This window comes from Petromyzon marinus, chromosome 18 (assembly GCF_048934315.1).
Source record: "Petromyzon marinus isolate PM22_M1 ecotype Great Lakes invasive population chromosome 18, UKy_Petmar_22M1.pri1.0, whole genome shotgun sequence".
NCBI lineage: Eukaryota > Metazoa > Chordata > Hyperoartia > Petromyzontiformes > Petromyzontidae > Petromyzon > Petromyzon marinus.
The window spans coordinates 7,149,678-7,177,259 of NC_133684.1; the positions used below are offsets into that span (position 1 = coordinate 7,149,678).

Genomic DNA, 27,582 nt, shown 5'->3' on the forward strand with positions numbered 1-27,582 from the left:
ATACAAGCGAGCGCCTTGTGTCTGCTTGTACTATATCACGATTGCCTAAATCTGGTCATTATGGAAATAACGGGGCATATTCTTCAGAAAACAGCGACGACGTTCTGTTTGGCAGTGCAGAACCCAAGCAACAAGCCAGATGCTTCCTAAAGCCATGAATCGGTGACATTCATCATCGTATCGTTTGCTGTTAACGTCATATTCGTCATCCTGTTGTTCATAATCCTTTTTTTAGTTGTCCTCTTGTTCTTCATCCTATAGGTTTTTTTTCTAAATTGAAAACTCATTTTTTTAGAGATGCTCTGTGCTTAGTTTGTTATCTTTCCCCCGCATCTGCGACTATCACGGTTGGCTACGTACGGTGCGAAATAATTTCAAGATACAACCCGTCTACTGCATTAGCCCGGTATTTCGATTAAAGTGTACGAACTTCAGATCTCTGTTTGAAATATGTTCAGTGCGTCAGTTTAGCCGGTATGGGGCGTTAGATTGCCGCGTGATTATTTATAGCCTGGACATGTGAATGGAGAATAAGTGTTTGGGCCTGGTCTAAAACCGTTGACTCCTAAAAACGTTGATTTTGGGTTAAGATCGTGTAGTTATAATGCCAATTTGTAAGTATAATACTCCACCAACAACCTTCCTTCACCAACACCCAATCATGACAATTTCATCCAATTGTGACTCAAATGCAACACCTTCTGTAAGTGATGACAAAGCCCATCGTTGTTGCAAGGGCAGAATGGATGCAGACTGGAAACAAATACGCTTTAATCTTGATTTGAAGCTTTCGTGACTGCAGGAATCCATACACTTTGGTTGCGGTTCACAAACAGCAAAGGAAGGCATGACTTCCATCCGAATGTCTTTTGCATGCATCCCATGGGATCACCACATTGCACGCGGACTGTACAATGCTTTGTTTTGTTAAGGCCACCAAATACTGTGAACAATGACTGCGCAGGCAGAGCGAGCCAGGGGAGGTGAGTTGAGAAAGAGGGCTTGTGTACTCATTCACTGTGGATGTGGTGGCTCTTGTAATGGGGACTCTCTTGAGCTACCTAAACTCTTAGCACAAATAAAAAAACCCCATTGCCTAACTCTAATCATAACTCTCTCCCGAACAGAAGCATGACAATTATTCTTGGTTCTTTCGGTAAAGTCACCACGTAGAAGGGAAATAATAAAATAATAAAAATAAAACATTACAATTCTCACGACATTTCGGCCACAACACAAGCAGCCGTCCTCAGGAGAAGAAACAGAGCTGTCGGAAAGACAGCGCTCCAATGAACACTGCTAAGCTTGGCAGCGTCTTTTAAGCTAGGTGGGAGGAGCAGAGCGCCTTGACAAAGGAGTTTACATATCAACAGAAAAATTTAGCATTGAAGTAACAATAAATTCCCCTTTACCAAAACAGACCGACCCCCTCCAAATTGTAAACATTTTATATGTACTGTAGTAATATATCGTAGGGGTTAGGAGGCAATTGGGCTACCATTGTGAATATTTCACACTGCAGTATACATTAAAATACAGAAGCGAAAGGCCGCTGAAATGTTGACGCGAATGAAAATCATAAACTGAGATTAACATTTGGTCAGCAAAAAAAATGAGAAGACGTAAAAAAAAGGAGAGTTGAAGAGCTGAAAGGGGAGAGAGGGGTGATGGAGAAGGCGAGGTCGGTTGTCAGCGAAGAGGCATCTTCTTGTTTCCTCTGATCGTAAAAAAGCATAGAGAGGGAAGGGAGATTGAAGGGGAGAGGTAAAGAGGAGAGCACAGAGAGAGTAGGGAGAGAGGGGGTAGAGAGAGAAGGGGTAGAGAGAGAGAGGGAAGTGGCAAGAAGAAGGAGCAGAGCTTGAAATCTTTCGTAAAATATTTAATTTAAACAGGGGGGGGGGGTTGGGGGGAGGTCACATAAAGCATTGAAAAAAACCGAAATGATAAAGAAGCAAAGTGCCGACCACACCCAGCATCTTTTTGTTTCCTCTGATCGGCAAGGAAAACGCGTGGGAGAGGTGGATAGAGAGAAAAAAAACATTAAAAAATAAAAAAAGAGAGAAGGAAGAGATCTGAGAGAGAAGAGGGGGGGGAGAGCTCTCAGAGGTTGGGCAGGGCGAGGAGAGATCGGAGGGGGAGGAATGGGTGAGAGAGAGAGAGAGGGCCCAGGGAGTGGCCGCTGTGTGGCTGAGATCCGTTCTAAAAAGCCACGCTCCGAACTTCCTCTCCCCCGCCCCACACTTCGTAACCGCGCTCCGGTCTCTCTCTCCCTCTCTCCTTGTGGGCGCATCCCAGAACTCTCTGTCGTCTGGATCGTGGTTTCTTCACCGAGGGAATAAGGTCGTAAGCACGACCACGCTGTCCGCAATGGCCGGGTCCGCATTGCGTCCTGCCATTGCCTTCTTGCTGCTCTCTCTCGCCTTGTCGGGTAAGCGCATCTCCATTGTGGTGTGCCGTGTTTGGGGGGGGGGGCACCCTCCATTGTGTACGGTGGGTGGGGGAGGTGGCAGCAGCAGCAGCATCAGCTTTGTTGTTAATGTCCTTTCTCTTTAATTAATTCAACAATAGGTTGTTGTTGTTTTTTTTATGTGAGCGAATGAAACGCGTCCCGTCGCATTACGCGAACGCGTCGTTCCAGTTTGCCAGCGATAGTTTTGTGTGTTTGTGTTGCATTTCAACAAAACGAATTAAATCGGGAGTCGTAATGACGTCGGCGTTGTCCCTCGCGTGGCGCGGGAAAACCCCGAGAGATGTATTTGCTCGAACCGAGATCATTTTGGACTTTGTCTGATCACAAGGCCACCGCGTTATGTTCGTGCTCGTTCCTTGCCTCCCCATCGGAAGCAAAATTGCCATGGGTCCGTTCATAATGGCCACCCCCCAACCACCACCACTACCACCAATTCTTGCGATGCGTACTTCACGTTGTCCTACTACGCCACACGTACGTGGGCTGCTTGTGTTGTACCGTGGGTCTTGTGTCTTGGTGCACTGTTAAGAACACGGGGGCAGCAGCAGTGGAGTGAGCGAGACAAAGGTGGTCGGGCGTGGTTATTATCGCCCGGCCACGCACTGCACCATGTTCTTATTTCAGCCTGAGTTGACCTAGGCGAGGCCACGGACGAACCCGTTCAGACATCACTTTACAGTGATACGATGTTCTACAATGTCTGCCAATCGAACTCCGGTGCCTTGGTTTCGTTTTTATCGCGGTGCGTGAACCACTTTACCACGCACATAGGTCAGCTGCCAATACCACAGAGAATTCCTACTAGGAGTAGGGGGGGTCAGACCCTAATTTTAGGGGGCATGTGAACTGCCTTGCTAAAAGTGTAAACACACTACAGCGTAATTCTTTGTGCCGGGTTGGGCAAGACTTTTTTTTTCCTCGCTACAATTTGACCAGCAGTCTATGAATTCCATCGCACACGAAAACATTCACACACACACACCCCCGCCCATTCCTGCACACACATTCCGTACACATGTGTGTGTGTGCACGTACAAAAACATGCAGGCCTCAACTTTAACGCAAGACAGAACACCCCCTTGTTGTACCCGGGATCATTTTTGGGGCAAGGTCTGTTTGCGAGCGTCTATTAAGGTTGGCGTGGCGCAAGAGGAGGGAGGCGTTGTCAGAACCACGCCGGTTTAGCCGACAGTCTTCCATTGCTGGTGATTTAAGGCCGAGTTGACCAAATGGAGGCCCAGGCTTGATCTTCGTTGCTGTGTAATCACACACTTACTACATACCGATGATTTGATTTGGCGCCCTGATACACGCCGGGGCATTTCGGAGCGCCTGACTGGTCGCATCTCATCTGAAACATTTAAAGGGCACCCCTAGTGCCAGCTGTCTGTGTGGGAAAACGGTGACTTGGTATCTGGCCTGCAAACCGGCATTAGGCTCCCAGTAAGGGGGGCGGGGGTGATGATTGATTTCTAAGTAAAATATAATTTTTTTCGCGTTCATGTGCACATAATAGTCTCCTGCTGCTGCGAAAGACGTCCGGGGATCTGCTGACTTCTACTCTGAAGCAGACAGCGCGCAGTAGTTGTCACCAGTAGTTGTCATCGGTAGTAACAATCGAGGGCGGATGCTTGGATTCGCTACTTCGACAATGACCCTCGAAAATCACTCAGTGATGATGATGATGAGGCAGCAGGAATCACCCCCAGACTGATGCTCCAGGTTCACACTTTGCCAATGACTCATCCTGGCCTCTTCTGGCTAAACACATACATAGGCACACACTGTACTGCACTCATCATCCTCGCATACACAACACACAACACACAGTACAAAACATACACCTCTACGTACATACAAACACGCCACTTGCGTGTACACCAGACGGTGCCTGTATAATGTGCATCCAGCCGTCTTCATCCAGCAGTGGATAGGCAATGGCAACTGCTGCTGATATGAATATGCCGTGAATATACTGGACACACACAAACAAAGATCCCCCGTGTAGCCTTCACAGACTGTTGGTGCAAGTACTGTTAGCGAGCACCTATGAAGGCCACGGATACACACACACACTTGGCAAACCTATTAATGCCACTGTAAACTGATGCCATACACACACGCACAGGCAGGCAGGCGGGCAGCACAGTGCAGTGGGGGGAGGTGGAGTGGTGTTGTCTTGCGCTCTCTTTCATTCCACGTCTGCCGAGTTTGAGAGTGTGGGAGAGAGACAGAGAGAGACGGCAAGGGAGAAGTGTGAGGGTGGGCCGCTGAGTGAGAGAGAAATAAAATAAACTAGAGCAAGAGTTGTACTGTATCAGGAGAGCGTGAAGAGTGTGTGTGAGAGAGAGAGAGGAGAGCGTGCTTCGGGAGAGTGCAAGAGAGGATGGTGGGTGAAGGCGGAGAGTAGTGGCGGGGGAGTTAACTTCCAGTGGGACAGAAGAGTTGGGGGGCCAAGGAGAGGAGCGTGTGGGAGAGAGAGAGATTGAGATGACTTTTTAAAACAACTTTTATTGCCGCCAGCAGCAAAAGCACTGGAGGCGATTTCGATACGAAATACACAAAGTCGCCAGCAAACAAATGAAAATAAACGCTACAAATCCACGCGCCGTGGCGCTAAAAGCACCGCGCACGACACAAAAGAAAAGTCACGTGGTTGTGGTGGTCATCAGGGTGTGGGTGGAGGCAGCGGCGTGTGGCTGTCGATGTGGGCAGTGCCAAGAACTCCTTGGCACAATGGGCCGCAGGCGCCCTACCTATGGAGTGGGTATAGGGTGGAATTGGACAAGGTGGTGATCCTATTTGATTCCTTGCTCCAGGGCCCATGCCAACCATGGTGCCACCACGGTGGAGAGGACCGAGTGTGAGAGAGGAGGACGCGGAAGGGAGGGACGGGAGAGGGGGAATGTGGCAAGTGTGGCAGTCCAGAATGGGAGACTGATGAGAGGGGGAGGAGAGAGAGAGAGAGACCCGTGGTTGTTGAGGTTGGGGAGAGTGAGAATGTAATGGAGGAAACGCTATAATGTAGGAAGAGGATACCAGGGGATCGATTGGAGAGGGGGGGGGGTGGTTGAGGAACGTTGGGAGAGAGTGTAAGCGAGCGAGTGTGGGGTTTTCAAGTGTTTATTTCAGAGTAATTTGGCGTCTGACAATAGTCGCGCCGAGCCTTATGAAACAACACCAGATTATATAGATGGCCCACTGATTTCTAACTTGAGGTGCTTCTCAACCCGTGATTGACTCTTAAAAACTACCGCTCCTTTTTCTCATGCAGGGGAGAGCGTTGAGATGAATCTTGGGATTTACTAATTGCGTCGACTCATTAGCCCGCATTTTTTGCCTCTGAGGTTATCTTCCACCTTGGTGACAGCCTCGGTCGCCAACTCCTGGGAGCCTCGCCCAAAGAGCGTTGACTCGCATATGAAATGGCTCGTGTCAGCACAAAACCGTAAAATGTAAAAAAAAAATTACCGCATGCCATGGCCGTGATCCACGAACGCTGTACAGTGATGTATAATTTAACAGTACGGTCGGCCCCAGCAACGGTGAAAGACGATTACAGTATTGTAAAAAAAAATGTTTTGCAAAGGTGTGCGGCGAGGAATGGTCTCGAACTTGATTTGGAGCTTTCGTGACTGCAGGAATTACTCTTTGGTTCTTTCGGTAAAGTCCACGTAGAAATAAATAAATTAATTAAACAATAGCACGCGACGTTTCGATTGCAACACAAGTGATCATCATCAGGTACGAATGAAAGAGGAAACAAACCTAGTAAACTTAAGAAATATAATGCAATACAACACAGAGAGTCGGCTAACATAACAGTCAACACCCTACCTGGTTGATTACGAATGGTCTCGAGTTCATGTGAGGGCACGGACCGGGCACGGACCGTGTACGGATGGCAGGGGTGTTGTAATATGCGTAATTTGATAATGAAAAAATAGTTTGGAATTTGGAACGTGCGCGCAGCATTCGATAGCTGTCATACACAGTGCTTGATAGATTCAGAGGTGCAGGATACCACAGACAAGCAGGGAAGATGGCCAATAATTTGCCCAAGCTTTGTGGTCCTATATTGAGATGTTTGGCCCACGCCCATAAAGATAGATCGTGACACGCTCACGATACATGCGTAGAATCGTGCGTGTGTCGATTTTTATTCTTATTATGATCGAGTTTAGTGTTGCAAGAGCAACTTGCCTGAAGAAGAGAGTAATTAAAATCGGCACACCATCGCCTGCTACGACGCGGATCAGAAAAGCTGACAAAGGGAACGAAATCTGTAAAGTGCAAAAAAAGAAACGCGGGAGAGAGATGTGTGTTGCGACTGTTGTCTGACTTTTGACGTGTGTCGCTTTGCTCTCTTGCAGCACCCACGCCGAAACCAGGTACGTGAACACCCTTTGCCGTTTGGCTTTGGTGAGATGTCATGGTTTTGACGTGCATTTTGAGGTCCTTCGATAAATGTTTTCCAATGATCAGAACGGTCCGTTTTTTTATATATAACGAGAAGACCAGAGGGTCCGTTTCTCCATGCCAATTAAATATTCTTGTCCCTTGGGACCCATGGATATTCTCTCTGCGTCCTCTCTTTCGTCAGTGGTCACACGGTGGCTCACGACGGAGGCTGGAATGCACTTTTCCCTCTCCTTCCTTCCTGCAGGCCCCCATTTGTTATCCCCAACTCCTCCTGAGTACCCTCGGTCCACGTCTCGCATCGGAAGGGCGCCTGCTTATTCGCTCAATCGGTCTCTCCCAGCGGCATTTTGTTAAAGCGGGCCAACTTTTGGCTGGTTTTGACCCATCTGGGTCTCGTGAGCAGATCCTGAAGCTAAACTACTATATTTATATTCTTAGTTTTTTCGGTAAAGTCAAGTTGAAGAGAAACAACAAAATAATAAAATATATATAAAACAATTATTATTTTGTTGTTTCTCTTCAACGTGACTTTACCGAAAAAACTAAGAATATGAATTACTGCAGTCACGAAAGCTTTAAATCAAAATTTACTATATTTATTTTAGGAGGTAGGGCGCACTGGGCTATGTAGCTCTTTCAGAAGTGACCTGGCCACAAATGATAGCTCAACAAAGTGGCTTATGTGGAAATTTATAGCAGCCAAATAGTAATAATAAACTTCCTAAAAACACCAAGCTGTGAAACAGTGGGACACGGTGGCAAGATGTTAACTACCTCCCCTGCATTTTGATTTAAAGCTTTCGTGACTGCAGTAATTCATATTCTTAGTTTTTTCGGTAAAGTCACGTTGTTTCCCTTCAACGTGACTTTACCGAAAAAACTAAGAATATACCTCCCCTGCAGTTCATGGTTTCGACCCCGACCCCGACGCCTGTATATTTGGAGTTTGCATGTCTTTCTCCCCGTGATGGCGCTGATTTTTCTCCAGGCTCTCCGGTTTTTCCTTGTCATGATAATTTGTACGTGATAAGCCACTTTGTTAAGCTATCATTTGTGGCCAGGTCGCATCTGAAAAATAGCTATACAGCTCCGTGGGCCTTGACTAGTAAAGTAAAAATAGTTTAGTTTTAATCGGGGCGGCCTCCGGATTTGAACCGTGAGCCTTTGCAACGAGCAGCAAACACGCTGCCAAGAGGCTGCGTCACCGACAATAAGCGGTGTAGCAGACCTGACTGCTGATGTGACCCAGAATGTTGAAACCAGTCCGGGTTTTTGTTTTGCTCCTAACAATTATGCCGCTGGAGAAAACATTGGTATAGATGTCCCATAGGCTGGTGAACCAAAAAAATTATGTATTTTACGTGGAGAAATGGATTTCCTGTGTTATATATTTCATTATTTGATTTGTCAGCAGCATTAACTAAACGTCGTTTGTTTGCATCAGTAGCAGCAGCATCATCATTCGGTTCATCATCAGGCCCATGATCGAGTTTAATCATTGCCGTCATCGTTGTTGTCTTGTTTGGTTCTACAGGGTTAAGCGACGATGACCTCTTCGGTTTATTTGACGACGACGACAATGGTAAGTCATCAAGATGCATTGTGACCTCCCGAGTCACCCACCCGCTCGCTCACCACTTCACTGACTTGCCTGCTCACGTACTTCTCCACTCACCCACTTGTACATTTGCTCGCTAATGTACTTGCTCACTTACTTTCTTACTGTCGCACTTACCCCCTCACTTGCTAGTTCACGCACATACCCGCCCACCTCCTCACTCGTTCACTGACTTGCTCACTCACCCACACAACACTAGCTTATTCATTTGCTTTCTCGCTCATACACCTATTCAATCCTAGATTTGAAGCTTTCGTGACTGCAAGGATCCATACTCTTTGGTTGTATTCGGTAAAGTCACGTAGGTAAAAAATAAACAAAAATCACGACGTTTTCTGTTTACCCACTCACAGCTTAAAGGAGGCGACCTGCGCTTGACCTTTTTCACTCCAACGCTGTCCTCTGGACAGGTTGGTCCCTTCACCTGATGAAGGCCACTTGTGTTGTGGCCGAAACGTCGTGATTTTTGTTTATTTTTTACCTACGTGACTTTACCGAATAGAACCAAAGAGTACCTATTCAATCCTCAACTTATATGCTGACCCGCTCGCTCATCCGCCCACTTACTTGCTTATCCACTGAGCAGCTTCCTCTGCTGATTTGCTTTCTCCCTCGCTTGCTCGCTCACCTATTTTCTCACTCGCCCACTTACGTCCTCTCCCAGTCACCCGATTACTCGGTCACCCATCTGTTCGCTCACTCGTTCACTCGCGCGTCTTCCACTGGTGGACATTGCCTGCATAAACTTCCAGTCTATAAATAACCGCTATTTATAATTAGCCCCGTAATCCGGTGTAAAAACACGCGCACACACGCGTACCGCGTACCATCGTCGCCCATTCGTTCCGTCACCATGAGGGTATCCTAACTAAACCAGCTTCCTTTTATTTAACCGGGGCGAGTACTGCAAAATAAAAGAGCAGCTTCCTCTCGCAAGGTATATCCTCAGAGTTGCTAACCACAGCCCTTACCTGCGAGCTGAATGCTAGCAGGTAGGGCTGATGTGAATCCAGAGTTTACCACGAAGTTATAATATTTATGCGTCGTCTAAATGTGACCCCATCTCCAAGATGCTGTGCAGAAACTGTGGGTGTGTTTATTTTATAGAGGGAGTTATAGGGAGTGTGATAGGCAGGGCGAAGTGGAGCCAAGGTCCTGAGCTGTTGTGGCTTGACCAGTTGCGGGAGAAGGGCGTTCCTGAAAGTTGCGGCAGCAGAGAGGCAGGGATGAGCCACCACCCACTGAGAGAAGGCTTTAAACGGGGGCGTTGACGGAAAGCCTTACATGGCATAGCAGTGGAGTGCTTGGAGGGGAGTAGAAATGAGAGTCAGGAGAGTGCGTGGAGGGGAGTAAAAGTTCGTCCGTCGGTTTGCAGCTTGAGACCCGTATTGTGATGCAAGAATGAGCAGACAAAAACGTTTCCTGTGGAGACAAACTACTGGGCGACCACTGCCTCACTGACATCTGCGAGTTGCAAAGCGATAGATACCGTTGGTTTCGGCCCAGTTACCAATAACTACACAAATAAAAGCATGCTTAAATGTGGGGTTTCAACCAATTTATCTGAACCCAGCACTGACAATTAAGAAAACCCGCTGCTTCGTTTGCACATGACGCAGGGTTTTTGCAGGGGAAGTGAACGGTATTCCCTTCATGTGGTCAGTTTATTTCTGGAAAGGCCCAATGAGCTAAGACATTTTTTTTCATCGGCGACCCAAATTCCGATGCAATTCTATGACGTCAATCTTCTGGGGCCATCCTCGGTCAAATGATGAACAGCAGCCAAGTAATCTGAACGCATTTTTCTAAATGCGGAGTGAAAAACCGGAGGACTCGGAAAAAAATCCACGCGGCAATGGGGAGGACATGCAAACCCCAAATATGCAGGCGTCAGGGTTTGTATCGAACCCACGACTCCCTGCATACTAGGCGAGGGATTTAACATCTCACCATGGCGGCACCGATAGTTCAGCATGGAAATGTAATCTTGTCTCGTGGCATGACGAACACCTGTGACCAAATCGCCCTGAAATGCGCCCGAATCTCTAGATCTGACAAGCTAAGCATGAGTTTGACCAGGGATGATGCTTGGACATGCGACCACTGCACACAGCTTCTGAAAAAGAGCTATATAGCTCAGTGGGCCTTACCTGGTACAATAATATAAAAATAGTTTTAATAGTTTACAGTTACAGGCGGCTGTGGGGCCACATCGTGTGCATCGGAGGACAGTGCAACAAAATCCCGCTGTACTGTACTTATATGCCCCCACATCTCTATGCGTGCCCACCTGCACAAACCCAACACTTACCACAGTGGTGAAGTACGGTCAAACAACCCCCACGACCCGCACAGCGTGGGGGGAGGCCCTCATCCAGCGGCGGATTTGACAGTAAGACTTTACGTGCGCATGAGTTGATTACTCCTGAAGGTGTTGGTTGGGGGGGGGGGGTCAGAAGTGTGTAAAATTAGCATTTAAAGTTACACTTGGCATCCTTCAATATCCGAGGGTTTAGTTTCTTCCGCTGCTTTGGTTTAAGCCGCCACCTGCACCCGAACGTAGTGATTTTCCTACTGCTGGGAAATAACGCAAAGCAGAAAATTGGCAGCGATTCATCGACGGAGGCAAATTAATCCCGCCGCTTATTGTCCCATTGCCCTGTGGATTTTGTGAATTCGCCGGTTGTCCCTTCTGTTTCCTGTGCATGGGCTCGGGGTTGTCTCGCTGGTTCACTGTGCCCAGCCGGTGATGATGATGAGTCACAACGCAGGCATTTCTCCTCTTACGCAGCCTGCATTCCGTGATTAAAATCGCCTCCCCAAGGGCCCAACACGAATCACGTGCGCGTGTAGACCCTGTGTACATATGTAAAGACAAAGATCCCCCGTATAGCCTTAACAGACTGTAGGGGCAAGTGCTGTTAGCGATCACCACGCCCGAACGCCTTTGTCTCCCTAGTAGCGATGTTTAAACATCGCACCAGGTACTCATTTGAGGCTGAGTCGACCTAAGGGAGGCCCGGGACTTGGTTCAGATAATTGTCAATTGGTGTTGGCCGTGAGCGGGAATCGAACCTGGGTCGCCAGGATCATAGCGTAGCGCGCTAACCGCTACACTACCGCTCCCCACCATATACACAACAACCACCATTCGCCACTAAGTGGCGGTGACGTCACCACGACGCTTGTGCCAGGCTATGTGCACCTTGAGGCCACGTGAAGTGTCGAACGCCCGCTGGCAGTAGGTCATGGGGCAGACCCAGCAGGTGCCACATACACACACAGTTCCTACCTCATTGTATCGATAATATCACTTAAAACTGTCAAATCCACAATTCCTCCAATATTTAACGGTTGTATTCTTATCAGTACTAACACCATTAACCATTAATCTGCTTGCTTGGTACATCTGTGCTGGCATGGAATGGCTGCAATGTTACTAAAACGGCTAAGGAGTTATCAGAGAAGTGTGGTTTTTCTTTCCGTGCCAAAGCCTTAATCTTTTACTCTGAATAATTATTATTTCCACAATACAAAACATAAAACAATGCATTCGATCACTGACCCACTCATTTACCACGCTGCAGATCACAACAACATACTCACTCGCCCACTCTCACTCATCCACACACTCACTCACTCACTCACCCACACACTCACTCACTCACCCACACACTCGCCCACTCACTCACTCATTCACCCACTCACTCACCCACACACTCACCCACCCACACACTCACCCACATACTCACCCACCCACACACTCGCCCACTCACCCACTCACTCACCCACACACTCGCCCACTCACTCACCCACTCACCCACCCACTCACTCACCCACTCACTCACTTACTCACCCACTCACTCACCCACTCACTCACTCACCCACTCACTCACCCACTCACTCACTCACCCACCCACCCACTCACTCACTCACCCACTCACCCACTCACTCATCCACTCACCCACTCACTCACCCACTCACTCACCCACTCACTCACTCATCCACTCATCCACTCCACCACCACACTACAGATCACAACACTTTCCCTTTCCGCTTTCCCCCCCTGTACCATGCTCCACTTTCAAATAGCTCGTAACCACACCCATGAATACACACATCCTATATACACGTATCCTATACTGTATACACACCCTATGTACACACACATGCAATCTTTTTGTAACGGTACGGCTAGTGTGGTTTCACCGGGGGCCTCCGGTCCGAAGACCTGGCAGACCCAGTTACCCGTGGCTGCTGATGAGAATCCGTGCTCGAGTCTGAGCCAGTTTTGCAGCCGACGTTAGAACAGCGCTGTAACGAGTGATTACGTTTACTTACACTCCCTATGCACACACTCTGTACAAACACAAACCTTCTATTGTATACACAGCCGATACGCATGCATTGCATGCACATCTCGTGCTCGTACACATAGCTGACATTTATGCACACACAGCCCAAAATACTTGCAAACCCATATGTACACATCTCTCGCGCACACATGTACACACGTGTACTCCATATACACCCAACTCATTCCACACACATTATCTCACCCCCCCCCCCCCTACTACACGCTCTAGACTCTTTTGACCATGTGGAAATGGCTGCTGCTCCCAATGAATATTTCACGAGTGACCGTTGTCACGGCGTTTGCTTTTGCACGACAGGACAAACCTGCCCATGCGTCTGCGGGCACTGGAGGTGGAGAGGGCGGGTGTTGGGGGGGGTGTGGTGGGGTGCAGTCCTGCCTCCTTCACCTACCCCCTTCACCTATCCCCTCCCCTTCGACGTGCGTGAGAAAGTGGAAACCACTTCTCATGCATGCGCCGCTCTGAACCGCCGATAGCTTCACTGACACGCTCCCTTGGCAATGCCCCACACGACGACGCACGTTGTGTTCACTTACTCGTTTGTTGGCAGTCGGGGTGATCGATGATCAAGTGCTTACCGGTTAACTCCCAGTCGCTCGCTCACTCACTCACTATCGACGGTCAGTCGCCTCCCTGTCACTCTTCTATCACTACTACCATGGTAACTGTGAACTTCGATAATTGATTCGTGAATCTTGCTAATTGACTACCGGAATTTGTGAAAAAGAGCTTTACAGCTCATCGGATTCTGCCAGTATTAAGAAATATTCGGATTCCTCCACCCGTGTTGAGCACTTGCCCAGCGTGGCAGGGCGGTGGCGCAGTGCGGAGGCTCGTGCCTCCGCAGCAAGAATGGCCCGGGCTCGATTCCCGACTTGGGTCACCCTTTCTGTGTGAAGTTTGTACATTATATCCCCCTGTTCTGCATGCATTTCTTCCCGTGTCTAACATACCGTGCAACTGGAATCGTCCAAAACATCGCAATGCTGCACCCATTGCTGAGGAACTTCCACGCAGTGGCTGCATCACTCAGGAGGAGTAGCAGAAGCTTGGTTTCCTTCCTTGCCACACAGCCGTCGTCCCTTAACTCGAAACAATTATTATTTGGCGGTCCTAGACAAAGCACAAATCGCTCGCCACCGATCCTAGCCGTTGCCGGGAATTAAACTGGGGTTGTCTGGTCCCGAGCGCGGCATTGAACCACTGCCATCTCCACTCCCATCTCCCACTTGTGTTTGTTGTCGAGTCGGCTGTCCCATGGGACTTTGTCAGTGACTGCCCCTGTTTGCCGGAAAAAAAGCACTATTACATTTTTAATGCGTGGCAACTCCCAGTTGCTTCTCAATTGCGGTGTGCATGAGACACCCAACCCAGCGAACAAAGGAGTCCGTTGTTTCTGCCGATTCCGCTTGTCTGGCCTGTCCGAGTTTGAATCTTCCCCAGTGAGACACAATAACTTCAAAGCGACTTTCAGGAGACCTCTGGCAATGTTATATCGGTGTTTGTACTTCGGCACGGTCGTTTGGGCCAAATCCACTGCTGGATGAGGTCTCGTGGGGGCGGGCTATGGACCGTACTTCACCACGGTGGTCAGTGCTGCTCTACGAACCCGGTGACCCGAGTTCGATACCTGGTCACGGCCAACGCCAGTCACAATTATCTGAACCAGTTCTGGACCTCCCCTAGATCGACTCGGCCTCAAACGAGTACTTGGTGCAACGTGTAAACATCAGCACTGGGGAGACGAAGGCGGCCGGGCGTGGTGCTGATCGCCCACCGCCTCGTGTGCCGTGCCGGCCTCCATAGGGTGCTACTCGCTTAACGAGCACTTACCTCAACGGTCTGTTAAATGGCTACCCGGGGGATCTGTGTCGTTTTGTGTCTGTGCGTGTGCGCGTTTGACAGATCCGAAGCCAACGACCAAATCTCAGACCACAACAACCGCCGCCACTACTACAACGACTAAACCCCCACCCCCAAAGTCAATGGATGACCTCGACCTTCTGGACTTTGGAGATGCGGGAAAGAAATCGGGTACAATGCTGTGTACACACAGACACATTTGGCCGCTATAAATTTCCACGTGATGAGCCACTTCGTTGAGCTATCATTTGTGGCCGATTTGCTACTGAAAAAGAGCTACATAGCTTAGTGGGCTTTATCTGGTAAAATAAAAATTGTTTAGTTTATTTATTTTTAGCGATTTGCTTACCGCTTACCTTTTCAATCCTGTGCACTCCCGTGTTTTTTTGTGTTGTAACTTTCTGACCCCCCCCCCCCAAAACTGGACATCTGTGAAAAAGAGCTTAATAGCTCATGGGATTTTTGCAAGATAAATAAATGAATATTCTGATTCTAACAACTACCGCATGAAAACCAAAAGACTGGGAGGAGCTTGTGGCCCGGGCGAGCTTTGTCGATATCGTTTTGGCGAGAGCGGTTGTGCTGGGCGGGACACGCCTGTACAAGGATAGGGGAGGGCCATTGGAGCGGTCTCCACGATTCCCCCGTCGACCCAAGGGAAGACCAAGGACCATGTCGGGAGAAGGGGGGGGGGTGGGAGGGATACTGTTAGGGTAAGATGTTGAAGGGTGCCGCGCTTGAAAGCGTTGCCACGGGGGGTGGGTGTCGCACCCCCCCTGACGTCGGTGCACTGATGACTCCTCGATCCGGTGCGCACGGTTGCGGTTTGTGTGCCGAGTCCGTAAATTTTGCCCGCGTGTCCCCCGTGCAGACACGCCCACCAAGCCCAAAGACAACGACGTTCCATCGAGGTCCGGCGGCGGTAGCGGTGAGTGGGTGTTTAATTTTTTTTTGTTTTTCCACCGTTTCACCGTAAGCCAACCTAAATAACACGCGCACACTTGTTGAGGATTTTTTGCCGACGAGACAAAGGGAAGCCTCCTTCCTCTACGCAACAAACGTGGGGGAAGGCAGGTGGTGCGATCGTGAGCTTAAACATTGCTTGACCTGTCCTTCTCCCTGTGTCCGCTTACCCAGAGTTCAGCGACGATGATCTGTTTGGGGGTGGAGACCCAAGCAACAAGCCAGGTAATACCTCCAAAAGCCACGAATAGGTGACATTCGTCTTCGTATCGTTCGCTGTCCTATTGTTTGCCATCCAATTGTTTGATGTCCTATTCATCATTCTGTTGTTCATCATCTTGTTGTTCATTACCCTCTTGTGTTCTTCATCCTATTGTTTTTAAAAATAAAAAAATTGAAATATTTCTGTTTAGTTATCCCCCCACCCCCGCCGCAACGCCAATGAGCACGGTTGGCTACGTACGGTGCGAAAGAAGTTCTGCGTACAAACATCCCCTTGTTTGTTATTATTTCGTCCTTCATCCTGTTGTCCATCTTGCGATTGTTGGATGCGCAAATGGGGACCACTTTTACTCGAGCGAAGGTGAGCGTACGAGTCGCGCAGTGGCTATGCACATGTGTAATCGACCACTGTGGGAGGCAGCGGCAAGGGTTGGTGGATCACAGACGTGTTGTGTGAAACTCCCTCCCATACCCTGGCTCACCAGGAGAAAGGCTGTACAGCTAAGAAATCTGGACCCCACCTGTTCCATCTGCGCGGGAGACCGCGTTGCCCCATCACACGCGTGGATTGGTGTTCGCCGGTTTCCTCCCGCAATCAAACGCTCATTTAATTGGCCGATAACGCCTTCACAAATAAACTCAACACATTTTTAGTTTACCAGGTAAGGCCCACTGAGCTCTATCGGTATCTTTCAGAAGCGGCTTGGCTTAGAGCAAATGATAGCTTCACGAAGTTGGCTTCTGTGGAAATTTATAGCAGCCAAATTCTCTCAACGGATGTTTCTAGACGTGGAGGGAAAAGTCCGCACGATGGCGAGAACCTGCAAACTCCACATATACAGGCGTCAAGGCCGGGATCAAACACAGGCGAGGTGGTTAACATATATAGAGGACCGCAGAGCTTGGTGGGGGGGGGGGGGCGGAATTTGTCATCGGGTTACTGGCCTGTTTACTGCCATTCCCAAGTTTCTCTGTCATGGCCCCTCGTGCCTCTTGAGTCATCCTCGCTCTCTTTGCCAGAACGAGCAGATACTGTGCGGTGTGTGGAGGTGGCGGTGCCTTACAAGTCAAAAAATATATATTATTACTGTATCAATCAATGTTCTTAATTGCAAGGAGACCCCACCCCCTGACAATACGCAAATGTGAAAGCACCCCATCATCGCACAACCATCATCCTTGGTAATCCCTTGTAACGTGCACCCATGACCGCCTTCATGGGTAGGTCGCCCTCGAATCAAAGTGCTGCTTGGATCAGTGGGCCTTAACTGTATTTATTTGAGCGTGATCTCGTGTTGTGGGGAGCGGAAGTGCAGTGGTTGGCACGCTGCGTTATGAACCCGATGGCACTGATTTCGATTCCCGCTCATGGCCAATAACAGTGGCGAATATATGAACTGGTCCCGGGCCTCCCTTTAGGTCGACTTGGCTTCAATTGAGTACCTGGTGTGGTGTGTAATAAACATCGGCACTGGGGAGTCAGGCGGTCGGGCGTGGTGCTGATCACTCACACGCACGTGTGCCGTGCGGGCCTTAATAGGTGCTGCTCGTGAACAGTACTTGGCCCAGATGTCTGTTAAAGGCTATCCGGGGGGGGGGGTCTTTGTGTTTGTGTACTGTTGACAGCGATTCCAGCAAAGCCCAAGACGGATCACAATTTTGATGGAACCAACGGTGGATGTAAGGACCCTGTGCACCACCCACTCTCGCGTTGTTGCGCATCTCAAACATCTGCCCCCACCTCTTCACACCCTTCCTCTGTCCCGCCCTGTCCTCAATGGACACAAATCCGTTTTAATCTCTCGAACTTAATTTCACGATAAACGATTCAAAAGCTAATTCTGCAAGCCAACTCGCATTACAAGTAAACTTATGTTCCTTCATGTGCAATATATGTTAGCGCACTATTTTCTATTTCTCCTGTAATGTGACAGTTCTAGCTCTTATGTTTTCGATTTGCTTCATTGCTCAACTTTTATTGGGTTTATTGTTGATTTTGTTATTTCGTTGAATCCGGTCTCTCTTGCGAATGACACGTTGGCTGATCTCGCTTGAGTTCTCGCCTGGATAACAATTTACAGCTGAAACTCAATCTCCCTCCCGGGGAAGAAGGCCGCCTGGCTCTACCCGTTCGGAGATCTTATAATCGCCAACCGGGGATCTCATTTGGGTAAAGTTGCAGAAAATGTATCCGTGGTCCGATTATCCGGCTTGCGGATTAACTTTGCTTGTTCGGTGCCATCTTTAAACCAGCACGCTGGTATAATTGTTAGCTGCTCCTCGCTTGTTGATGGCCGCTGGCTTAGATGCCAAAACTCCGGCTTGGTGCAGAGTTTGGAGTGTAAAAATTACGTTTGACCCCCCCCCTCCTCCTCTTGCAAATACAGTTAACTCTTGGATTGTCTGTGGGTGTATTATCAGGCTTCCTGATTGACTGCCCCTGCAGAAATGTTTTTATACTTATTTTTTTACACGCCCTGTGCTTTAATTTATCAGCCGCTCCTCACTCGTTGTGGGCAAGGGATGTAGTGCACAACTTGGGTGATTAAAACCGAGTACTTTGAGAGCCAATAAAAACGGACAACGCTTTCCACGGTCATTCATGTTCTACGTTTTTTTTATAGCCCAGTTTCCATGCGTTTTGAATTATCCTTCGTATAATCTTGTCCGGTGAAATGAGATGCAGAGAGGAAGGAGGGGGAGAGGGGAGAGCTAGGAGAGTGCGTGGAGTGGGGAAAGGGTGAGATGAAAGAGGAGAGGTAGGAGAGAGATGAGGGGAGATGTAGGAGTAGAGTGAGATATGAGGGGAGCGGAGGCATAGGGGGAAGTCCGTGGACGGTCTTGAAGACTGCGAGTTGTGAACTTGGAGTTCACGCTGGATGGGATTGGGATGTTAGCAGAGGGATCTGCGTGGGTGGGAAGGAGGGTCGATGCCATCCAATGTTCCATCAATGGGGTGGTCGCGACGGTCGAGTGATTGTGCCCTCATTTCCTCCCCTACCCCGTCCCCCACCACTGCCACCGCCAGCGATCAGTGACGACGACCTCCTCGACATCACGGGGGGGAAGAGGCCAGTGGGGGGCGGCGGAAGCGGCGGCAGTGGTACCCGCGGAGGTGAGCAGAGAACGCGCGGCACTCGTAGCGAACGTTAGCAGGAGTACAGTACAACGTTGCACCTCCGATTAGCATGGTTGGCTACGTACGGTGCCAAAGAAGTTCAACATACATATACGTACGACATCGTCTACGGCGACCTTCGCTTATCTGCCCCGACCGATTAACCGCCCGCACCCCGTTCAGTGTCACTGCGTTGGTTGTAATGGTCAGTTGTTAACGACGTTTGCGAAGCGGACCTTGGGCACGAACGGTAACCGTATGCCCAATCTCGTGTGGGCGTGTACCAAATTGCAGCGCCGTAGGGCAAGAGAGGTCCCTTGAAGAGATCTCGGAGGTAGTTGTGTGATATCTCCTTCCCTGAGTGGAATTATCGTCTCGTGACGATGCCAATCGTGCAGTCGGAATAACATTTGAATAAATAAATAAAAATTTATTCATATTTTCTTTAAATGTAAAAACGTAAAATAATGGTTGTGTTCTCTCTCCCCTTCAATCAACTCTATCCAGGCAACATCCCGTCTCCTACAACCGGACCGGGTAGGTCGCAGTTTTATGTTTTTACATCTTAACCTCATGTTCGTGATGGGGTGGTGACGTTCATGTCGGGATGGAGATAATGTTGATGGGGTGGTGATGTAGGTGGTGAGGTGGCGATGTTCATAATGGGATGGTGATGATGATGATGGGGTGGGGATGGAGCGGTGATGTTGACGATGGGGTGGTGATGTTGGCGACGGGGTGGCGGGTGTCTATTAGACGCAGATGCTGCGGTTCCCGGGACGGTAGCGGGCATTCTGGGAGCGCTGGCGGCCGCGATCCTAGCGGGCGGCTCCAGTTTCGTGGCGTACCAGAAGAAAAAGCTGTGCTTCAAGGCCCCCGGTGAGAACCCCCCCCTCACCTCTACTCACCACCACCGGCACTCCTATTTATAAAAAGAAAAATAACCCTTGTATAGCCTTAACAGACTGTTGGGGGCAAGTGCTGTTGGCGAGCACCTATGAAGGCCGGCACAGCACACGAGGGTGTCGGTGGCCAGCACCACGCCTGGCCGCCTTTGTCTCCCTAGTCGCCGCGATGTTTACATACTGCACTAGGTACTCATTTAAGGCTGAGTCGACATAAGGAAGGCCCGGGACCGGTTCGGATATTTGTCACCAGTATTGGCCATGATGAGCGGGAATCGAACTCCGGTCGCCGTGCTCGTAAGCGTAGCACACCAACCACTGCTCCACCGCTCCCCATATCTATGTACAGTATGTTGAACTTGTTTCGCACCATACGTAGCCAACTGCGCTATTCGGAGGTGCGGGGGGAAGGACAACAAACTAAACACCAAAAGCACTTTTGAAGAAATGAATTTTTATTCTAGATTTAAAAGTGCATAGCTCCTATCGATACACACCACCGCTCACCACACACCTATAACGACGAAGACGACGACGATGATGATGACGACGGTAATTCTTTGCTAACCCCGGCCTCCTCGTGTTCCCGCGCAGACGACGGCGAGGGTCAACCTGACGGGCAGCGGGGCGAGGATCCTCAGCGTAAGTCGCCTCGTTTCCGCCCTGCACCATTCGCCCCTTCCCTTTATCGAACCCTGCCACGCTGCGTGCACGCGGCTAAACAAGACAGCCTCCGCCCTCTGTGTGTGTCACCGATATCGGCAATGGGCCCGGTCGGGGTCGCCCAGTCGCTTAACGAAACTAAACTTTTAATTTACCAGGTAAGGCATCACTTAGCTATGTAGCTCTTTATCAGAAGCGACCTGGCTTTCACAAATGATAGCTCAGTGATGAAGTGGCTTGCCATCGTGCAGCAATTCATCGCAGCTAAATAATCCGAACGCACGTCGAGTCTAAATGTGGAATGAAAAATCCACGCGACCACGGGGAGAGAGAGAGACATGCGAGCTCCAAACATACAGCCCTTGCAGGGTCGGTAAAATGGGTATCACACCGGTTTGTGGCGGCAGCAGCCGCGCCACAGATACCTACTGGCTGCGCCCCATCTCCCGCCCTCTTGGACATTGGAAGCTAAGCAAGCTTTGAGCCTGGATAGCGTTTGGATGGGCGACCACCAACTGTGTCGCACAACAGGTTTGCTATTGGCTGCTGCTGCGTGCCTTACGTTGTGACCAGCAGAGGGCAGTGTGGCAAAATGCATTGGTACACTGCACGTCTATGCTCCCAACGTCCCCGCATCCCCCCCCCCCCGCCTTCAACCAGCACGATGGAATTACGGCCCATTAACCACCGTAGACCCGCACGGTGTGCCGGGCGGGCCCCTCATCCAGCAGCGGATACACAGTCGGGCTGTACGTGACATATGTACAGGGTGCTTCAAAGAAATGTTAACACTGACATGGGACTATCGTTTTTAATGGAAAAATAATGGATAATACACCGTAACATGATAACAACTGTATGTTAATATCTTTAAAAAAAGTCAGTCTCCACTTGTTCGCCATCATTGTCAACACGTGACCTGGAATCTTCACCAGGTGTTCTCCAGAGCCCGGAGGCAGCACATTTATTGTATTGTTGCAAATTCTCGGAAGTGTTCACATTTTTTTGAAGCACCCTGTATATATACTGTTATGATGATTGCGCTATTTTGACTGAGGTTGCATAGTTTGTAGGATCTGTCCCAACTACGCGGCAACTTTAATTTTCTCAGCTTTTTTCTATTTTTCTGTGTTCTCTCTCTCACGGCCACTGAATGCCTGGCGAGGTCGGGTATCGGATTTGGCAAGAGGTGCCCTTGTAAAACAAAACGACCTTGCCTGGCACACGTAGGCTTGTTTTTTCGGGGCAAAGCTGCGAGTGTGAAAGAAAAAACTAAACAATTGTTTTATTTGACCCGGTAAGGCCCCACTGTACTATTTAGCTTTTCCTTTCAGGAGCGACCTGGTCACAAATGACAGCTCAACAAAGTGGCTCATCGTGTGCAAATTTATAGAAGCCAAACACTCGAAACGTGTGACGTCGATTCTAAATGGGGAGGGAAGAACCGGAGGACTCGAAGAAAAACCCACGTGACCACGGGGAGAACATGCATACTCCAAATATACGGGCATCACGGTGGAGATCGAACCCACGACCTCCTGTATACCAGGGGAAGTAGTTAACATCTCGCCACGGTGGCGAGGTGTTTCGGCCCTTGTGCATTCATGCGGCCCCTCCACACCTGGGCAGATCAGTTGCAAGCAACTCGGTTGCTCACTGCCACGTGGAAGTCTCCCCCAACCGGAGACACCCATGGAATAGTTGGCAGGCGGTTCATTGCTATTTCGCGAACGGTTCGCTTACGCTTGCGTCTGCAGTGCATGATGATGACGATATTAACACCTTTGTCTCTCTGTCATAAAACATTTCCACGTTTGTCTTCACGTCGTTCTTTGCCACCTCGGCCTTCCATTAACTGTTTCTCCACTTCTGCTATTCTTTCCCTTTCTCCTCGAACACATTCATTTCCATTTCTCCTTTTGCGTTGTCCCACCATTGCGGTGTCATGTTTTGGACATTTCAGTTATGAACATTATCTGCCCCATAGTTTTCAGCGCTCTGCTCAGCCAGGCGTCCCGGTTTTTCTCCGGAGGCGGCACGCAGCAGCAGCAGCAACAGCAGCAGCAGCAACAACAGCCTGGATCGCCCCTACACGATGGTTATGTCGACGAGGAGAAGGTGTAACGACACGTGCCCTCGTTTCAACCGCCCGGCAAAACCAAACCAACCAGCCTCCTTTGCCGCCGCCGCCACCACCACCGCTCACGGCTCTGTGAAAATTAGCACCACCAAAAAGTTTGCCAGGAAACGAAATGAATGGACGGAAGTTGCTTGTGCATATGTTTTTGTTGCGGTTGTTGCTGTATCATTCTCCAATGTGTTACTCGGGCTGGTTGTTAGTCATCGTGATGTCCCGACGTTTCCTATCCATGCGCTGTGACGCACCTTAAAGTTCGTTTTCCCGAAGAAGCTCCCCAGCGCGTGGAGCGAAACGTCGGACGTCGTGCCGGATGTCGCGCCGATCGGCACCGTGGTACCACCCGGGGATGGTACTGATTGCGTTTCGTTCTTGTCGTATCACATTAGGTTGCACTGTGAGGGCGGCGCGTGACAGACGACAGGTTTGACTTTGATTTTTTAAATGCAGGACTTTTAGGTGTTACTGTTAAGAGAGGGACGAAGGGGGGTGGAGGGGTTAGGGTCAGGAAGGGCAGGGGGATTACTCGTGCTTTGCTATTTCATCCGCGCCCTAATTTACCCAGGAAAGACGCTGCTCTTCCTGCCAGAACTTGCTGCGTGATGACGCATTATTTTCCCCGCCGACAGAATTTTCTGATCGGTGCCGTGTTTTACAAACTACATTTTTTTTAGTTTTCAAGAGTGACTCGTGAAAGCCCTTAATATCTTTTTTATCGGCACGACCTAAGTTTTTCTTGAAAAAATTAAAGGGGTGAAAAAAAACGAGGGCAAAGAAACGTCGCTTCATATTGAGCGAGCGATTTTGCCGAAACCGTTGGGGCTCCGTGTACAGAATGTTGCGTTTGCAGCGTCTCGCTCGCCGAGTTTGCGAGCCCGGCCGCATCCGACTTGGCCCCTGCCGTTTGGCGCCCACGGCAAGCGTCTGAAACCGGAGCGATCGCTTTACGCGTGAACGTCGCTGCAACCATTTGTGGAAAATTTGAGCGACTGGCTGCTGCTTGCAGCAGACACGACGGACGTGGACTTCCAAGCGACGGTCTGCTCGGCGATTTGTAGCGGTGCGTTCCGTCGCGCTGCAGATTTCTGGACCGACATTGTTCGGTACCATCCTGAACACGCCGTTTACTTGAGACGTCGTGCAACTACTCGCTCGGCTTTCGACGAAGCACCCGCGGGCGTTTTGTTAGTTGCGCAATTCGGACAGCGATTTGGCTGCGTAACTGATTGCTATCGAGTGTGGAGCCGCTTTTGGAGCGATCGTCCGCCGCCCTGCGCACACAGTAGTCAACTCGCGGTTGTCCTCGGGCAGTTTATCCGGCGGCGCGGATAACCCCGTTCTTGCAAACAAGTGAATAAAAGTATCTTTAATCGCGCGCTGGATTAATTGTCGGCTGCTCTTCACCCGTTGGGGGTCAGGCGGTTGATTGCGCATGTGACCACCAATCACGTCGGCGGGTAAACCGATTTTAAGAAGCAATACAAACGTGGGGCAACGCATTCTCGCGTGTTCACCCGCGTTCTACGCAAGTAGATTTTCGCCTTGGGTGACACGCTTTGCTTTACCCGTGTTTTCATTTTATCCAGGCCACCAACAACACCTGCCTCTACCCACCCGTGATCGCAGCGAACCGAGAGAGTTGGCTTGTAATGGTTAGACGTTGTGCGTGCAAAAAACTCCACGCGTGTGAACTCGTCCTCCCGAGGCCGGAGCCATGTCAACAACGGTGAATCGATAGGGGAGAAGCCCGCCTTCTCCGTGACGTTTCATGTTGTGTGCGTTTAAAGCAAATCGGCTGAAAGAAAAACAAGTTAAATATAAACTTCCCGTTTTTGTTTTTTTTCAAATGTATCCGACTGTTCTCATCCAACCGGGCTTCATGAACGCGTGTAACGGTTTCTGTGTGGAAAGTTGGCCCGGTGGTGCAAGTGCTGTGTTTGAAGGGGGTGGAGGGAAGGTGGTGTGTGCTCTGCTTGATCGCCTTTTGTCCATTACCCATGCCCCCCCCCCCCACCGTGTGGCGAGTTGAGCCAGCATATCGATTCACGTCCTTTCACAGTCGGTTGTGAAAGGGCGAGAATTTGAGAATACGTCGTTGATTCGCATTACAATGATGGATGGGCCGAACAAGCGTCCCAAAGTTTTGTATTGTTGAACCGAGTAAGAATATTGAGAGACCAGGATGAAGTCTCTTTTTCAAAGAGTGGCCTGAGTCTGTCTTTTTGCAACGATTTGCAATGTATGTTCCCAATTTAGTAATGTGTGGTGTCATTTTCCAATTTGTAAGAAGAAGAAAACAACTGCATGCCCATGAAATTGGTCCCATCTGGTTCACAAGATCCATTGTTACTCAACTCCAGTCCTCACGGATGCCCATCAGTGTCCAGTTGCCGTTCCGTGATCCTTTCATTGCAGCCCTTTGTGTCGTCAATCCACTCCTGGATAAGGGCCCCACTCCTGGATAAGGGCCCCACTCCTCGCATCGTTGGGGCTCTCGCGAGATTATTTGACGATAACTCGCGTCGCTCGGAGGGGGAAACGGACCTCGAGCAAAGTACAATGGATTCCGTTACTACTGCCCTCTGCTGTCCACCACGTGAACCGAAAGCCATATTTCTTTTTTACCACGTGCATATTAATTTGTATTCGTGTGCGCCGCACATGAAACACCGTAAAATGGGTGGGGTTTGAGATGGCGGTTACGAGGATCATCGTATAATAAAACCTGGGATATATCATGGAAAAAAAGTGTAATATCTCCATACCAGGTGTAGTCTTGAGTGGTGTATTATTGCATGCCGGGACGTTTCATTGATGTCCCGGGAAGACTTGCAAACGGCTACCCGGGCAAGCAGACTTATGGGAAAATCAGGACAGGTGGCAACCTTTAGCAAGGACTGGAGTTGACAAAACACATACGTGAAAGAGTTGAACTGGTGACCATGGCCAGCCAATAAAAACACTTCCATAAATTGCATGAATATTAATGCCGCACTTCGAATTTTGTTATGCATCAGCAAAGCTGTTTGTAATATATGAAATATGATTGATTGGCAGTTATAACCTTTGCAGCTTGGAAACACTCTGCTGTCTGCATATGCGAAGCCCATTGATCTGAGATCCTCTTAGTCTAGGCCAGTTGGCGTCAGTATTGTTTTGGGTTGTGTTAGAATACAGAATGAAAGTTAGAAAAAAAAGTGTTTACAGATCTTTTGATTTAAAGCTTTCGTGACTGCAGGGAATATGGTTACAGATCTTCAAACCTATGACCAAATCATCCGAAAAACATGGCCATTCTCGTCAGATCTTCGAAGATGAGCAGGGATCAGATCAGAAGTTTTTCCCCGAGTAAAAAATGCCCTTTCATCACCCAGCAGCAGCAGCGCAGTGATTAGGGGCTGTACAACTGCATGCTCAAAGACGTCCTCGAATTGTGGGTTGGGGGGGGGGTCACACGTTCGAACGGTTAGTTTAAAACTTTATTTTAGCAACCGATGATTATCTAAGAGCAATACTGTGTGGACAATGACGCATTGTCTCATTGTTATTTTAAATGGAGTCAGTGTTATCGCAGAAAAGCGAGTGGGGTTGAGACCTGTGGTCAGTTGCATGACGTATTTTAATAACAATTTTATTTACCTTTGAGAAAGCCTTGCCGAGTCCAAAGGCTTTTTTTTTCAGGAGGGACCTGCTACATTGATTTGTTGTTTCGCCAATTCCATCCGTGTTTTGGCTTTATGTTGGAGAAATCCGGAGAAAACGCACCACATGCAAGGCGTTAACCCTCAAAGGTCCGCGCAAATAGATCACAGAATCTGATTGCTCTAATGCATCTGTTGGCTTTTTCGCAGGCCAAGTCTACATCACTCTGTAAAGTATTGCCAGGCAGTCTCCCATCCCAGCACTTGCTCGTCTTAAGCCAAGTGGTGGTGGCTGTGTACACCTGGAATCCAACACTGTGGAAGTCGTGGGGGATAGTGGATCACACATGTGAAACAACCCTTCCTATGGGTGTTTTTGAGGTGCAAAAATATCCTGGCTTGCGAGAAGGCAGCAAAGTAATAGTGTGGATTCCGCCTGCTCCATCGAGATCTCCCAATCACTCCGTTATTGGCCAATAACACCTTCATTTATAGAGGACCGCAGAGCTTGGAGAGGGACTTGGTGCCAGGTCAATGTCTCGCTGCCTTTCCCATGTGCGGTTTCCCGCACCTCCGAGTGGTTTTCTCCACGAGAGCGAGCGAATGCTGTGCAGCGCGTTACAAAGTTGAAATACTAACTTCGCTTAGCTTCTGAGATGTAATATCACAGGAGCATTCCAGATAATTTGAACTTTTAGCGATTTAAGCGAGTTTTCCTCCGTCGTCGTGAAGTCGAGGAAATGTTCACCTTAGTCGTTTCATGCAACCAGCTACAATAATTGAGACCACAACGTAAACTATTTAACGTAGATTTATAAACGGGGACAATCTGACGGACATTGGTCTCATGGAACCTACATCTATTGTTTAATGAGTTGTGTTGTATTTTTAAAATCTGTATGCCTTGGCCATTTACGTGATGGTCACACTCCAGTTAATGAAAGTAGGTCAAATAAAGATCTGTTGGATCTGTATCACCGACGTGAGTGTCCATGTGTGTTTTGTGACATTTTCCATCAACAGCCAGCCATAAGGGAATTTGCATTCGAGGCTGGGTTTGTGTTAGGGCTAACTGGCTTGGGCTCTCGGGGCAGCACCAAGTGTCCCCTTTGGCGAGGTCTCGTGGTACTATCACTGCTCTGGTGTCTCCCCTAACAGCTGTACCGGCCTCTCATCTGAGAGGA

The 27,582-nt window shown here is 49.2% G+C and overlaps 1 protein-coding gene across 2 annotated transcripts; it reads left to right on the plus strand.

Annotated features, from left to right (window-relative positions):
- The first annotated feature begins 1,965 nt into the window (after positions 1-1,965).
- On the plus strand, positions 1,966-27,379 carry LOC116943475 (uncharacterized). Of its 2 annotated transcripts, none has more exons than XM_032956281.2 (12): positions 1,966-2,428; positions 6,844-6,861; positions 8,427-8,474; positions 14,792-14,920; positions 15,621-15,677; positions 15,887-15,937; positions 17,561-17,614; positions 18,963-19,049; positions 19,560-19,589; positions 19,809-19,931; positions 20,552-20,599; positions 22,584-27,379. In XM_032956281.2, exons 1-12 carry the CDS (start codon positions 2,368-2,370, stop codon positions 22,742-22,744), a joined length of 867 nt encoding a protein of 288 aa, XP_032812172.1. In that variant the 5' UTR covers positions 1,966-2,367; the 3' UTR covers positions 22,745-27,379. The 2 variants fall into 2 exon arrangements, with proteins under 2 accessions (XP_032812172.1, XP_032812173.1); XM_032956282.2 differs by having other exon boundaries at positions 1,969-2,428; positions 22,608-27,379.
- Positions 27,380-27,582: the final 203 nt, after the last annotated feature.